The 15,604-nt window shown below is 41.0% G+C and overlaps 1 protein-coding gene across 1 annotated transcript in view; it reads left to right on the plus strand.

Moving 5' to 3' along the window:
* The window catches only part of fbxo41 (F-box protein 41), a 72,096-nt gene extending 57,763 nt beyond the window's left edge, over nucleotides 1–14,333 (plus strand). Inside the window, exons 6-14 of the mRNA XM_085276719.1 lie at nucleotides 2,044–2,420; nucleotides 5,163–5,401; nucleotides 5,514–5,629; nucleotides 6,541–6,693; nucleotides 6,863–6,958; nucleotides 7,052–7,170; nucleotides 7,423–7,581; nucleotides 7,751–7,866; nucleotides 9,738–14,333. Coding sequence (XP_085132845.1) covers nucleotides 2,044–2,420; nucleotides 5,163–5,401; nucleotides 5,514–5,629; nucleotides 6,541–6,693; nucleotides 6,863–6,958; nucleotides 7,052–7,170; nucleotides 7,423–7,581; nucleotides 7,751–7,866; nucleotides 9,738–9,800 — 1,438 coding nt within the window. The 3' untranslated portion in view covers nucleotides 9,801–14,333. The remainder of the gene's footprint in view (nucleotides 1–2,043; nucleotides 2,421–5,162; nucleotides 5,402–5,513; nucleotides 5,630–6,540; nucleotides 6,694–6,862; nucleotides 6,959–7,051; nucleotides 7,171–7,422; nucleotides 7,582–7,750; nucleotides 7,867–9,737) is intronic.
* The last annotated feature ends 1,271 nt before the right edge of the window (nucleotides 14,334–15,604 follow it).

Raw genomic sequence — 15,604 nt, forward strand, 5'->3', positions numbered from 1 at the left:
GCTTATTGCTTGAGGTAGCTGGGTGGTTATTTTAAGGACTGTATTAGCTCGTATTCACAAAAGTCACCCTGATTTGACAATAAGTAACCTGAAGTGCGGCTCTTCCTCGTTGGTGACACTAGCTTACCTGTTCTGTCGTACTCTATAGCAGCACTCATGTTGTCTTCAATAGACCTCTGAGGATATTAGTCTTTGTTAGCAATGCCCTGAGGCCTTTACTGATCAGAAGAACATGAACATGTAGCTAATGAATTTAAAGTAGCTACAACAGTGAAGTCTTTTGTGTATTTGAGACTTTTGTGTGTAGCAATTGTATGTTTGAATGTGCCATTAAATTGGTCGACTTAAATCCAGCATCCGCACGGGGAAGGCCTGAATGGGGTCGCAGTTTCAACAGCTATTTACTATTTAGAGGTGGGAATCACCATACATCCCACGATACGATATTACCACAATACTTAACGCACGATACGATATTATTGCGATTTTTTTTTTTAAATATTTTGCAATATTCAGATTCTGTACATCAAGGTAAACTTTATCAATATTCATTTTCTCTAATATCAAAGTCTCACACTCAGTCTTTCTCTCATTTCAGTCAGTTTTATTGTTGACAAACTGAACGGTTTGTATTACAGTCTAGTCCAACTTAACTGAATGCAACCATCTGGTACAATTATAGCTATTCTGAACTTTGAAATTTATGAAAACTATGCAGCCCATTCAGCAACTGAAGAATTGGAAAGTAAAGTAAAACAAAATATAATTTTACATTAAATAAAAAGTTTTAACCTTAATTAAAATAAAACATGTCTTAAATTAAAACAAGTAAACTGTCATGTTTATTGCTGCCAAAAAAAAGTTAAACACATTTGGACAGTGAAGGAATGTCAGGATTCTTGCTCAGAAAAAGGATGCTCTGAAGTCAGAGTTCCAGTCCACAAAAACCTTTTTTGTAACAAAATATCAATTTCTGCTGTCCCTGTATCGATACATTATTAGCAAACAAAATATCACGATACTACACAGTATCGATTTTTTCCACCACCCCTACTATTTATGCTGTCATGGTATCTTAGTTGTTTTGCAAATTTGTTACACTTACATGCAAAGTTTAATATTATACAAAGATAACCTGAATGAATGCAAAATCCAGTTTTTAGATTGTGATTTCATTTATTTAGGGAAATAAATGTTATCCAAGCCTACCTGTCTGAAAAGGTCATTGCTTTCTAAATAACTGGCTGTGCCATCTTTGGCAGCAAGAACTACAATCAAGGGTTTGTGATAACTGGCAATGAGTCTTTCACACGGCTGTGGAGGAATTTTGGCCCACTCTTGTTTGCAGAATTGTTGTAATTCAGCCACAGTGGAGCATTTTTGCACATGAGCGGCCTGTTTCAGGTCATACCAAAGCATCTCAATCAGATTTAAGTCCAAACTTCGGCGAGGCTGCTCCAGAACCTGCTGGTATGTTTTGGATCATTGTCCTGCTTCATAACCCAAGTGTTTCTTGAGCTTCACGGTGTGACCTGATGGCCGGGCATTTTGGTCAGTAGTGCACGGATGCCATTTTTGCCCAGCCTCTTTCTTATTGTTAAATCGTGAACTCTGACCTTAAGTGAGACAAGTGAGGACTGTACTTCTTTAGTTTTTGTCTGATGATCTGAAACATGTGTGACAAATGTGCAAAAAAACTAAGACTGAACTAACTTACTCCTTCAAATAGCTCCCGTAAAAAACAACCAAAAGACTCCCACAACTTGTCATATTTATGTTGCATTTCAAGTGTAAGCTTTTTTTGTAGACACTGTTAGTTACTTTTGGACCAATTGGTCTCTAGCTTCATTTTTAACAGATTGGTTTGATAATTAGGTCTCTGCATGAAAGCCAGCAAAGCTATTTTCTAATGTATAATTTTTGTTCAAAATTATTACCACAGTAAGTCTTGTTTTTAGATGTAAGATGGGTCATCTATATGTTAGACAATTCAATAAAAACAAACTCATGTAGATTACCCTCCCTTGTATTTTTTTTCTGCAGAGCATCAGGGAGGATCAAGTCTGTCTCGCAAGGCTCTGGAGGTTACGACAGTGATAGCGTTGAGATGCATCCCATGGAGGACTGTCCTGAAGCTCAGTACTATCACATGCAGTGCCGGTTGAATGAGGGGGGTTACGAACGCTCACCCGGATGCGGCTCGAGAAACTGGGGTCTTCGTAAACAGGCTATCCAGAACTGGCAGCGGCGACCTTACAGGAACAGCACTGAAGGCGAGGAGGGAGACGTATCTGATGTGGGTTCCCGAACCACCGAGTCTGAAGTGGAGATGTGGGAGCAAGAGAGGAGGGCTGTGGCGGAAGTCCAGCAGTCTGCTGCGCCCTATTCTCACAGCAGAGCAGCATACCGCCCCAACGCCGGTAAGGGCTCTTTGGAAAGTTGTTAATGTAAACAGATGGGTAACAGATGGGCGTAGCCACGGTGACAGGTCACCCATCGATTTCGATCGGATAGATATTTTACATTAAAAGTCTAAGGGGATTAACTCACTGTAGGACCTGCATTTTTTAGTACTTTGTTGGCTTGATTTTCAGGTCCCAGGTGTTGGTGCTTGTTTGTCAAGTGCAGGAAAATTAGTAGAAATCTCCATCCTGTAAATCCGACACTCCCTACAATTTAATATCTGGGAGCCAGGATTCAGAGTCGAGGCCTTGAAATGAGTCCCATAATAGAAATGACAGATGTAGATCTGGGTCAGCTTGCTGTAATGTAATATTGCAGGAGCTGCATCAGTGGCCGAAGCTCGTTCTACAAACTGATTGGGGTTTATCACTGAGGCCTTTTATCTGCTGCAGGTCTCGTGTGATATTCATGCAAGACAAGGAAAAAATCTATACCATCTGAGAAAACAAAGTTAAAGAAATTGTATTTAAATCAATAAATAACATGAAAATAGGTACAAATGATTAAAAATTCTAATATTGGACCACACATATGCTTATTGTGTTTGCGGTGCAGGTACACAGCTTCAGTTCAGTTGCGGTGCATCAGGGGTCATCAGGAAGATGGCTCCATCTGCAGTGTTGGAGCTAAATGCAGCTTCTTTACGTTTGCTTCCGATAAACAAAATAAATGAAGCAACGAGGGACAAGAAAAACGCACAAAGTTTAGGGTCTATAAATATTTCTAGCAGGCTCACAGGCTAATGTTATCCAACACAATTTAAAATCTCGAGTCCTTTTTAATGAGATGTTTTGCCACCGTTTCTGTTGTAGATGCTGAGAAAATCAAGTCAAACATTGCTGCAGGTGACTCTGCTGTTCTTCCTCTGTGTGCCTTTGTGCGTTGCGATATTTGTCTGTCATATTGTCTCAGTTCCTCTCCTCATACTAGGTTTTGTGCTCAGCAAAGCTAGGCAGCTGGTCTTTCCTGCACAACTTAAATCCACCACAGATTGTGCATTTCTCTCTTAACTTCTTGTAATGCCAAGATCTTTGAACTCACTGCTGTGGCCCCTCCATCTTTTCCACCTGCTGTTGGGATTTTAAATACCAGTTGGACTGGGGCGGTCTGCGAAGAAGCAAAACTGGGCCAAATCTCTGACGAATTCGTGTAAACTGCTATAACGGCCCCATTAACACAAAAGATTCCATCATGTTACTGGCATCCCTCTGCTCTGACGTAGTCCCTCTTATCGGGAGAGTCTCTGCCAGGTTGTGATGGAGGTTTATGTATCTACAAGCAAAGACAGAGTTGTTTTCCCAGCATGCAACACACAGTTTGGCTTCTTTTTTTTAGTTCACTTGGCAATCTTGAGCGTAGGTGGTGTGTGTGTGCGTGTGTGTGTGTGTGTGCGTGCGTGTGTGTGTGTGTGAGAGAGAGAGACAAAGAGAGAGTGAACGAAGAACAGTGAGAGTGTAAGCAATGGTCCGTAGCCCTGTTGGTTTCGAGCGGACACCTTCCAAGGCCAAAGACGAAATGAGTCATCTCGGAGCAATCTTGCTAAGAGGAATGGACACATGATGTCAGCCGATAGATAAAAATCCACAGAATGAAAAGATGAGAAGGTGAAAAAAGAGCAATGTTAATTAGTGTCCTTCAGAAAGTTGGCGCCACCGTGTGACAGAATGTTTTTTTTTTCTTTTTTAAAGAGGATTTAAAGTATTTTGTAAGAGTCTCAACTCACCCATCATTTCTTTTACATTTTGCTAGAAAAATGGGAAACAGTTGCAGTGATTTATTGAAATGTGCAAACATACATGGAAATAAGCATGCAGGGCAAAAACACAGTGTGTGTAACTTTACTGACCTTGAAAGTCAGAGTTTAACCTGGCCGCCTTTATTTTTCAACCTAAGAAGGTTCAGGCTGTGTTGAAATAGTGTTTAAAAAAATTAGGAATAGTTCTTCAGGCTTCTTAAAAGACATTCAAAGCGCTTCTTTGAAGGTAAAGTATTGTCAAAAATCAAAATGGTTCCTTGTCTGTGTTCATAATTCCCTCGGTTCTGACAAAACCCCACAGTGTAAATGTAGCCTGAAACAAGATTTCTGACAATGCTTCAGTGAACTGTCAGCTGGATTTCTTCCCTATATCTTAAGGATTTGACTTTCAGATACTGTTAATTGTTAATCTATGCTAAATAGTTATTTCCTCCACATGTCCAGCTTCCTCATTATGTTTTGAAAGTACACCATATTCCAATATGTTCCAAATTTTTGGCTAAAAGATCTTTGGGAGTCACCTTGTTGTTGCAAAAATAATATTTGATGCTTGTCAAAGTGTTAACTTTGGTATTTTTCTTAGATTCAACTAAAGAAATGGGTGCTTTACTAAGTTGCAAACACAGCACGGTTCCTCCCTTGACTAGCGTGCTTTCGTATGCTTGACTGATTCATAGGTCAGTGCTAAGTGGTTTAACACACAAACCCCCCCCCAAACATTCCTCTGAAAGAGTGAGTGAACGAGCAGATGTTTAGAAAGCTATTGAACTATTGTTTAAGACTACTTTCTTTAAAAAAAAAAAGACAAAGTCTGGCTCCTTCAAAGCAAAATATAAAGAAATGAGTGTTGGCTCAAGATTTTTGCACAGTACTGTATTTGCACAATAATTTTGTTAATCTAGTTAGATTAGGAACTGGATTAAAGACTCTTCTATTCCCACAGGTCGGTCTGAAGGCGTCTACAGCAAGCCATGCAGACATGAAAAGAGTCCTTCCAAATCCAATGAGGTGATCAGTCCAGAGATCCTGAAGATACGTGCTGCCCTCTTTTGTATCTTCACCTACCTGGATACTAAGACCCTGCTGAGAGCTGCCGAGGTCTGCCGCAATTGGAAGTTTGTGGCCCGCCACCCAGCCGTGTGGACCAGAGTGCTGCTAGAGAACGCTCGCATCTCTTCCAAGGTGCTTAGTGAACATGAAGATATTGTGATATATGTAACAGTCAAGATAACCATGTGCTTACTGTTATTATTTAAGGTGTATTTTCTTATGTACATGTATTTTTTTTTCTCAGTTTCTTAGCACAATGTCTCAGTGGTGCACTCAGACGCACTCTCTGATCCTGCAAAACCTTAAACCAAGACAGCGGGGCAAGAAGGAAACCAAGGAGGATTACCTGAAAAGCACACGGTGAGGCACACATCCAACATATAGCTGCCAAAGACTGCATGTAAAATATGGTCACTCCCACCACAGTGTCTTCCACTGCTTTGTGGATTCGCGTTTTGATGTTGTTGCTAACTTAGTTTCACCTTCAGACAAGAGGGTGGAATGCTAAGCTATCAGCTAATGTCAGCAAGCTATGGACTGTATGAAAAGCTCTCAGAGACGCAGTGGAGAGGTGCAGTTGAATGACTTGAACTGTCCGTGGTAAAATAATTCAAAGCTTTAAATCTTAACTCAAAAATGGATGAGTTGTTAAAAAAAAACTTCAGCTACAAAAACCAAAAATCTGACTTTTAGTATGCTTATTTTTCACTGTTGGACAGTTTAACATGAGAGCTCATGGTGACAACCTCAAGCAGGCCATGTGATAAAAAGCCCTGGAGCTCGCTGCTCGACCGATAAGCTCAGTTCCTCTTTTCAAATCCCTGCCTAGTGGCTCATTCACACCTGGTACTGCAGTGTGTGTTGTTTTGGCTTTATTAAGCATTGCTGTGCAAACTGTCAAACTAAGTGACATACCAAATGACTCCTCAAAGAGTGATTGATAAGCGGAAGCCACCAGGAGAAGGATAATTGATGAATACTGACATTTCCGTGCTGCCTGATTATGCTCGGCATGTAAAAGATCAGTTATGATTTCCTGGAAGTAGAAAAGCAGATATTTGATATGAGTGGACGAGTGGAACGTGGAGTGAAGGAAACGAATTAGAGTTAAGTAGGTGCTCCCAGGTTACGCTGATACAACTTGGATATGCTGCAAATGTTAGTGGACCCTTTTTTGTTATTTTCTATAAATGGTACTTTTGGAGTGTCAAAAGGAAAAAACATCACTTTCTGTCTTTTTCTGTTGACCTTCCCTTAAATCTCTGTCTAAGTGGCTGTCTGGAGGAGGGTCTAGAGGCGTTGTTAAAGGCCACAGGAAGTAACCTGCTGATACTGAAGATTTCACACTGCCCCAACCTGCTGACTGATCGCTCCCTTTGGCTGGCCAGCTGCTACTGCCGAGCCCTTCAGGCTGTAACATACAGGTAGACTCTCACACTGACATCCAGGTCCTGTCTTTTGTGAAATAACGTACACTCAGACCGCTCTATAAAAACAGATAGAAACTATCCTGCTTTTTATCCCGAAGTCATGCTCTAATCTGTATAATATTGCGTGCAATTTGGTTATTTGTGCATATTTATTCTGTTTCAGGAGTGCCACAGATCCAGTTGGTCAGGAGGTTATCTGGGCCCTTGGAGCTGGATGTAGAGACATTATATCCCTACAGGTGGCGCCATTACATCCATGGTAACACACTCCATCTCATACCCAGAAACTCTGTTAAAATATGGGATTGCAAACAAATGAATGAACATTTCAAACCCAGTCTTTTCCCTTCAGCCAACAACCCGCTCGCTTCAGTAACCGATGTCTGCAGACCATTGGAAGATGCTGGCCGCACCTCCGTGCTCTTGGTGTGGGCGGTGCTGGGTGTGGGATTCAGGGACTGGCCTCATTGGGTAAACTAGAATAATAATTCCACTCCTTAGCGATTACAAATTAGAGTTTGAGCTTAACTGATCTAATTACTTTGTGTATTTTCTTGTATTTGATGTTTTTATCCAAATGAGTCTTGTCCATTCTTTGTTGTCCTGACATTATTTAGTTTAAAAGACCTGCATTTCTGCTACAGCTCCTATAAATATAAGTGAGTCTTTGTGTCCTGCAGTAACCTCTGCTGTGTTTTATTTTGAAATCCTCCCTCTCTGCAGCGAGGAACTGCATGCGCCTGCAGGTGTTAGAGTTGGACCATGTGAGTGAAATCAACCAGGAGGTGGCAGCAGAGGTTTGCAGAGAGGGCTTGAAGGGCCTCGAGATGCTGGTGCTCACCTCCACACCAGTCACCCCGAAAGCCCTGCTCCACTTCAACAGTGAGTTTGAAAAAAAAAAATAGATCAGGCTAAGTAGCTTTGCAGTTAACTAGTGTGGCTGTGTAGTCAATAATATTAAAGCAGAACTCTAAGCAGAGCCATGTTTTTGCTGTTACATTACTGCCGGTGTTGTTACTTATGTGTGTTAACGCTCCTTCCATTTATGTAGGTGTTTGCCGCAACCTCAAATCCATTGTGGTTCAGATCGGTATAGAAGATTACTTTGAGGACCCGAACAGCCCAGAAGCTAGAAAACTGTTTGATGAGATGGTTAACAAGCTCCAGGTAACAGCACCTTTGTGTCTCACAGTCCACCCACACTTCACATACATAGTTTGATACACCAGTTTTTCAACTGATGAGACATCCAGTACTGTTCAGACAAAATCAAGTTACAGGCATTCATTACTCAAGAGGAGGAAACCAACAGAAACCCAAACCTGCCTGCTAACCTCTCAGTTAAAATTAAATTTCCCATTTTTAGAAAATGCAGTGCATGATTGAGGTGACCTGTGGAAGTTCACACAGAGGTGATTTTAGTGACTTTAGATGCTGATCGCTGTTTGAGCCAGGCGAGCTGGTCTGAGTATTTCAGAAACTGCTTTTTTTACTCAAACATCCCCACACAACCATCTCTGCAGTTTACAGATATGGTCTGGAAAATAGGAAATATCCAGTGAGCAGCAGCTCCTACAGTGAAGATACCTTGTTGATGTCAGAGGTTAGAGGAGAATGACCGGACTACTTTGAGCTGATAGGAAGGCAACCATGAGGTATGCAGAAGCGCAACTACAACAGCAGAACACCACACAGGGTGCCATCTCAAACTGGTTTCTTGAACGTAACATTGAGTTCACTGTAGTCAAATGACCTCCACAGTCAGCAGATCTCAATCCAGTAGAGGAACTTTAGGATGCAGTGGCAAAGGGGATTCACATCATGGACGTGCAGCTGACAAGTCTGCAGCAGCTGTGTGATGGTGTCATGTCAATATGGGCATATCATCACACCAGCACCTTGAAGAATTAAGGCAGTTTTGAAGGCCAAAGGAGGTCGAGCCTGCTACTGATGGAAACTTTATTCTGTGTTATTTCCTTCTAAAAACATGCAGCCAAACACAATGTGACTGTCAAACAAACCACGAGCACCAGAAAATGTGCCAAGATGGCGCCACCTTATCTCGCTGTTGTTTTGCATCTCTGTGTTCTTCTGCTGTTGTCGTTTTCCTCTCAGGCAAAGCTGACTATCACAGCTGACTTAGTGCTGTTCTGTCAAACATCCAGAATAAATAAAAAGAGTTTAGCCAATGAGAGAAAGACGTTTTTGTTTAAATAACTGTACAGTATCAGTTTGTATTATTGTTTGTTAGTGTAACTTTTATGTAGGAGTGAATATGATTTGTAATTTGGAAACACAACTCCTTATATACACCCCCCACTCTTTGTCAGCCCCCGTTATGAGCCTTCCTGAATGAGCTGTTACTATTTTACTAAAGTAACAGCCATTCATTCATCAAAGGTCGACTGTGCAATGTCAATGTCTGACATTGTAGTTACTGTATCTGGTAACAAAGGTCCTGTATACACATGACTAAGAGTTAGGTCAATAGTTGTTAAGTGGGTACAGTGCATCTATCTTTATCACAGTTGCATACCATTAGACCATGACTCAGTCCTCAAAGCCCCAGTGATGGTTTGTTGTGGATGTGCTGCTGCTATGCTGCCAAGATGCTCTGGCTGTTGTTGAAGCTTAACACACACACACACACACACACACACACACACACACACACACACACACACACACACACACACACACACAGCTGTAGAATCAAGAGATTTGTTTAGTTTGAGGTATTTTTTTCTTTTCTCTCCAAAAGGTGCAAACAGCTCTGATTCACTTTTATCCCTCCTTCCTCACGATTGCTGTGGAGAAAGAAACATCAAAGTGAATCATCTGTTCTGTCAAACAAGTCATGTAAAGGTGAAGCATAAAGGGCAAAAAAGGTGCATCTGTACGAAAATAAAAGAGCATGACGAGATGGAGATTTATAGAGGATAGACTATTTGGCTTGCAGGTATTTAGAGATAAGTCATACACACCGTGTGTCTCTACAGGAAACGAGATTATGATATCGCACTCTCTTTTACTTTCAGGCTCTAAAGAAGAGACCCGGCTTCTCCAAAATCCTCCACGTGAAAGCAGACAGTCTCTGCTAACGTCTTTTGTGCAGGTTCCTCAAGCCTTGGAGAGGGTGCCATCACGGCTCCAGTCAATCAAAAAGACCCAGCTGTTCCTGGAGTTGAATGCGTCTGCAGCATCGTGAAGTAGTATTGAGGGCTCAGTGTGCATTTTGCTAAAGTACAAATCTAAGACAGAAAAACTTGATACAGTTATCTCGTTAATATCGGTTAGCCAGTTTGACTTGCAGCGGCACTATGTATCAGAAAGGGGGGCTTGTTTTAAACCTGACAAACTCAAGAAACGCAACAGCTTACTCTAAATTTTCCTTTGCAGTAACCTTTTTGCTTTTTCCATTCAAAAAAGTGGTTTCTGTCATTGCACAGAGCAGATCCCTTTTATTGCAACCCTTGAAGCCACACGACAGCACTTTTTAGCTGTCCGCATCCACACAGTGCTCGATGTAGACTAACACCAACAGCTGACGGGCTGCAGACCATGATCACAGGCAAATGTGACTTCTCTTATTCAAGTTCACGTTGTGTTTGTGTCTGCGTGGATGACTTAAACACATAAATGGAAATTGTGACAAAGTACTGGATCAAGCCTGTACATTGAAACTGGACAATGGATGACTTTGAACACTTACTGCTTCCACCCAGAACAGAAATATGCTGCACCAGCTGCGGGTTCTGTGGACAGAGCGCAAAGGACAGCCACACACACACACACACAGACCTTCAGTCTTCTAAACACTGCCTGGCAGTGATGCATTTTGCCTCCTCTTCTCTAACATCCTCTGTTTCCATATGTTTAAAAAAAACAAAAACAAACAAGGTCACGAATCTTGTGTTTTTAAATATTTGGGCCTTTTCATCCCAGACAGCAGGATTTAATACCTGACGTTACCGGTGCCATTCGTAACAGTGTCCTCATTCCAGTGAGCGTTTTCTCCAATGTGCCATTAACGAGGGGGAAAGGGGGACCAAGTGTTTGATCACTAAAATCAAAAGCAGTGTTGACGTTTAATTTAAATGTGTGTGAATTTAAGGCGTTGTGTTTCATATGGGACAAAGTCTCCAGGTGTCGTAGAGTTTGGACGTCATCCGACTTTCTTCGTTTGCCACCTGAATCAGTGCCATTCCCGTTCACGGAGCTTCTCGTGGCCAAAGCTCTTGTGTGATCCCTCATTTGTATTCATTTAACATTAACGTCCTCTGCCTCCCTCTGCTGGTGATTCCATGCAGATGCAGCGCTGACGTGCAGCTGGCGTTACGTGACACTTTGTACCCTTTGCAGCATGGAACAAGGATCACCTTTTACCATTTTGCAGACATACGGGATCAGGTCTTCGGTGTCACCTTTAAAATTGGAAAAGCGACCTGACTACAGTTTAGCGTATGTTTTGGAAATCCTCAAGAAGTATGAGTAGCAATACCTGCAGTAGTTAAACTTACTGTGTTCACTTTCTGTGCTGCAAATAGCTTAAAAGGGAGGAGCTCCAGTGATTTTTATACAGCCAGATCACCCGTATACACACAGAGATACACACAGTAACACAGCCTGTGAAAACAGTATCTTAATATATGCCGAGGCTCTGCAGGAGCGTTGTCCTGTCTGAGAAAATAGAAATTGTGATCTGGTGGTTATCTCACATTTCTAACAGAAAACCTGGGATCTGAACTGTGGGTGTAAAAAGATGTAGGTGGTTACCAAAAAACTGTATTTCGGAGTGCTGCAATGGACTGTTTTATTTTTTATTTTTTTTATAGTTTTTGAAACTTGATGGACCAAAATTCTGCTGCACTGAATTTTAAATGTCTCTCTAATGAGTTCCCTGACTTTATGGAAGTGCAATACTAAATCTCTAAATGGAGCTCACAATCAGTTTTAAAGGGGACCTATTATGCTCATTTCAATTCAATTTTATATAAATTCCCAAAAACATTCGCCTCAAGGCGCTTAATGTTGTGGAGTAAAGAAGAAACCACAATATTGGAAAGAAACCCCAACAATCATATGACACCCCCGCCTACCAGTGAGCAAGAACCTGGCAACAGTGGGAAGGAAAAACTCCCGTTTAAAGGGAAGAAACCTCCGGCAGAACCAGGCTCAGGGAGGGGCAGCCATCTGCTGCCACCGGTTGGGTGCTGAGGGTAAAGAGCGCCATATTTTTATTCTTGGGCTCTACTAGGTAGCTTTGCATGATTCACAGACAAAAGTAACTCCTTATTTTGCTTAATCTAAGCAAAATACGCCTTCAGAAAGATTCAGAAAGTCACGTGAGAGGTGGGTGGAGATTCTGAGCTCACAGTTATCTGCCTCAGATGACCGTATCAAGGATTTCCGCTCTCTCGGTGACATCATAAAAATGTCTTCTGTAGCCTGATAAACTTTCAGAAACCAAACGTTTAGTTTGAAGCCTTAGCTTTTGGTTCACAGCGATTATGAGGAGCAGTATGAAAGGAAAGCATAGCAGGTCCCTCGCTATAAACAAATCACGAGCACAGTTCTGTAACAAGTTTCAAAATTAATCAAGAGACGTGCAGAACATGACTTCTTCTTCTACTCTGTCACTTTACACACCTTATTCGCCCGACGGCCCTGCCTCGCCACGCCAGGCTGCATCATTTGTGGGCGGAACAGCAGCAGAGCAGAGCAGGTTGACATTTTCAAGGAGCCCTGTGTGGGTGTCTGTCACGTGAGCTCTTTAAAATTCCCAGATAAACAAAGCTCTTAGCTGCTCTGCTTCACAGTCAGATATACGTACGCAGACTTGTATAACTGCAAATTGTTGTGACGACAATTCGGGAACAGTCGTGGATGTCCATTTCTCCGTGTTCTTCCAGTACCGCATATTTATTATCCCACACTGGTCACAGAATGTTTGCTGGGTGCAGGTGAAGGAAATGTGGAAATGTAAAGGTTTGCTGACACAATAGAGAAAACACAAAAGCACTTGTTGATTTTTTTTTCAGTTTTAGACAATCCTGCCTTGGTTATCAGCTACTCTGTACATAATGTTTGCTTAAAAAATGACCAACCTTTGATGTTATATAATATTAAGGTCATACTAACGAGTGGCAAAGTTGAAGTTTACAGGTGTTCACTCTGTAAGCGTTTTCTCTCCAAAGGTTGACGACAGACGAGCAGAGAGAATTATATTATGTATAACAGTAGTGTTGAAATTGCAGTTGTGTACTAGATACTTTATATTAAATGTGCATCAGAGTCATATAGAGATGGAAATTATTTAAGAAGAGGTTAAAGTTAATAATCAGCTATTTATTTCTATAAAAAAAAGAGCGATGTGTAATACTGTTGGCATGTTTGTGTTCACGCATCAGTCATTGAGTTGCCTTCTTTACTGTTCTGCTACTGTGGCGAGAAAATTATTCGATGTTTAAAGAGCTTTGATTGCCTGCAGGTTAATAATCTTTATTTCAACCCGTCTGTTGTTGCACTAGTGAAAAACAAAACAGGATTTAAAAAAAAGAAGAAGATATTTCAGATGTTTATTATAAGAGTGTTGTTTTTAATGTTCAGCTATCTCTCAGTATTTTAACAGAAATATGATGCACTTTCCCCCCCTTTTATCGGCCGGCCGGTCGTCGGTTGTGTCGGGAGCGACGGCGGTCGGCCTGCCCGTCGGCGCCTTCTGATGGGCTACTAAAAAGGAACTCTTCGCTTACGTGTCGGTTTCATTGGGAAGGTGATTTCGGAAACACGATAAGCGATACTTTTACGATCTTCTATAAGTGAACAGACATACGGTTTCTCATCTGTCATACCTCTTCATGTTGGGAAGGGGAAAAGATCGACCCTGATTCAGCTACATTCAAGTGTTTTTTAGGTTACCGATATGACCTTACGCTCATCTATTTTGAAACGTTTTTAATTGATTTGCTTTAGTTTTGCTTTTATTTGCCGATTTCACGCGCGCACCCATCAGTACATCAGTTGCTTTATTTTGAAGTTGGCCTGCTGAGGTTGTTGCAGAGCCCTTTTGTTGCCCTCTAAACCTGCAGATTAGAGGTGCCAAGCATGCTCCAGTGACTCCTTTTGGTTCGAGTTATGATCCTGTAGTTTTTTCATTGTTTTGAAAATGGAAGGTACTTTCTCATTCACTTTTGTTTTGTTTGTTTTATTTAAATCAAGTGTCCTCTGTTGCAGTTACCCCAGTTTATCATAGTGTGCAATAGAGAAATGGTGTCTGAGTGTTCATGTACCTCTCTGTACATATTTTATGTGTGATTGATTGTATTCTGCCCATTCATCTGAACAGTATTTTACACATTACCTCAACACTTAACTGGGCAATTAAGTGTGCCGTTTGTCTTTGTAATCTTTGTTTTCCTTTTATTTTTTGACCGCCGGCTGATCCATGAACTTCATCCGATTTGCTTGAGACGAAATTAATTCTGTTGCTGGAAAAACAACAACAACAAAAAACCCAAATAACTTTCCCAAAACATGATCAGCCTTCTCTGATGACTGCAATAGATAAAAATGTTTTACTGCTCATTTTCACTCATTTTGTTGTCATCAATAAAAACTGCTTTAAATTGTACTGGCTCATTTTTTAAATAATTTTTTTGTCATTTTAGAATAAAATCATATCCTAGTAAGATTTTAAGATATGACTATGTAGTAGAAAATCCTTCAAAACAGAAAGATCACGGTTGGAAGACCTTACAGTACCTAGACCTAGACTCACAGGCCACTTTATTATCTACACCTTGCTAGAAACCAAAGGTGCTCTGTTGGATTGAGATGTGGGGACTGTGGAGGCCATTTGAGTACTGTGAACTCTTCATCATGTTAAAAAACGCAGTTTGAGATGATTTGAGCTTTGTGACACGGTGTGTTATCAGAAGATGACTACACTGTGGTCATGAAGGGATGGACATCAGCAGCAATACTCTCATAGGCTGTAGTGTTTAAATGATGCTCAGTTGGTACATTTCTGGGCATGATGCACGTGACTGTATTAAATCCACCCCAAAATCAAATTTTACCATCTATTTTCTATAAAAATGTCATTCATTATTGTAAAATTAGAAATCTGTGACTTAAATTGATAAGGAACACCCGATGATGTGACTTGTCAACGTGTGCATACTTTTGAAAAGAAAAAAAGAAATGAAATAAAAGCACCGTCCCCACATGTAATGAGCTACTCAAAACAGCAGAGCAGATCACTTTAGCCTTGGCCTGGAAAGATGTAGCTGAATGGTTAAATCCTCTCTCTCTTCAGCCTCACGTGTTCCCTGCTGGACCGGGACTCCTGCCAGAACTTTGTCCCCATGTTTCCTCTCTGCTTTCTTACAGTCTGAATGAAGGAGGAGGAGGCTGAGTACGCTGCACACGGAGAACAAAGTTTCAGCTTTGCTGCCTCTTACACACAAACAATTTCCCAGCACAGACTTTTTTTCTTTTTTCTCTTTAGCTTTTGATTTTATTACTACAGTATGGTATAATCTCATATTTCAGAAGGTTAAGGAAAACATAAAAACACAACAGACAATAATAATAATTTAAGGATATTTTATTGAAAGTGAAAATGGTACAAATATTCTGGAGCCGTTCCTACAACAGCTAAATCATAATGATATATTATTTCTTAAAGAAAATAATGAAAATGGAACAATCACAACTTCTTATTGAAAGGTTATTGAAGCATGCAAAGCAGTGGCAGGAAACTTTGTGTGTGTGGGACTTGCATGCATTTCCCACGCTTACTGAAATGGCAGCGCAGGTGCTTTAACGCTCTCATGAGCCCCGAAACATCTCTCTTTTAACCCCTGTTTTAGTAAAAAACAATTTAAAAACACCACAATCT

The sequence above is a fragment of the Mchenga conophoros genome, linkage group LG6, assembly GCF_057382185.1.
Source record: "Mchenga conophoros isolate Kocher_MC1m ecotype Shallow Benthic linkage group LG6, M_conophoros_male_GT1.1, whole genome shotgun sequence".
NCBI classification, from domain to species: Eukaryota; Metazoa; Chordata; class Actinopteri; order Cichliformes; family Cichlidae; genus Mchenga; species Mchenga conophoros.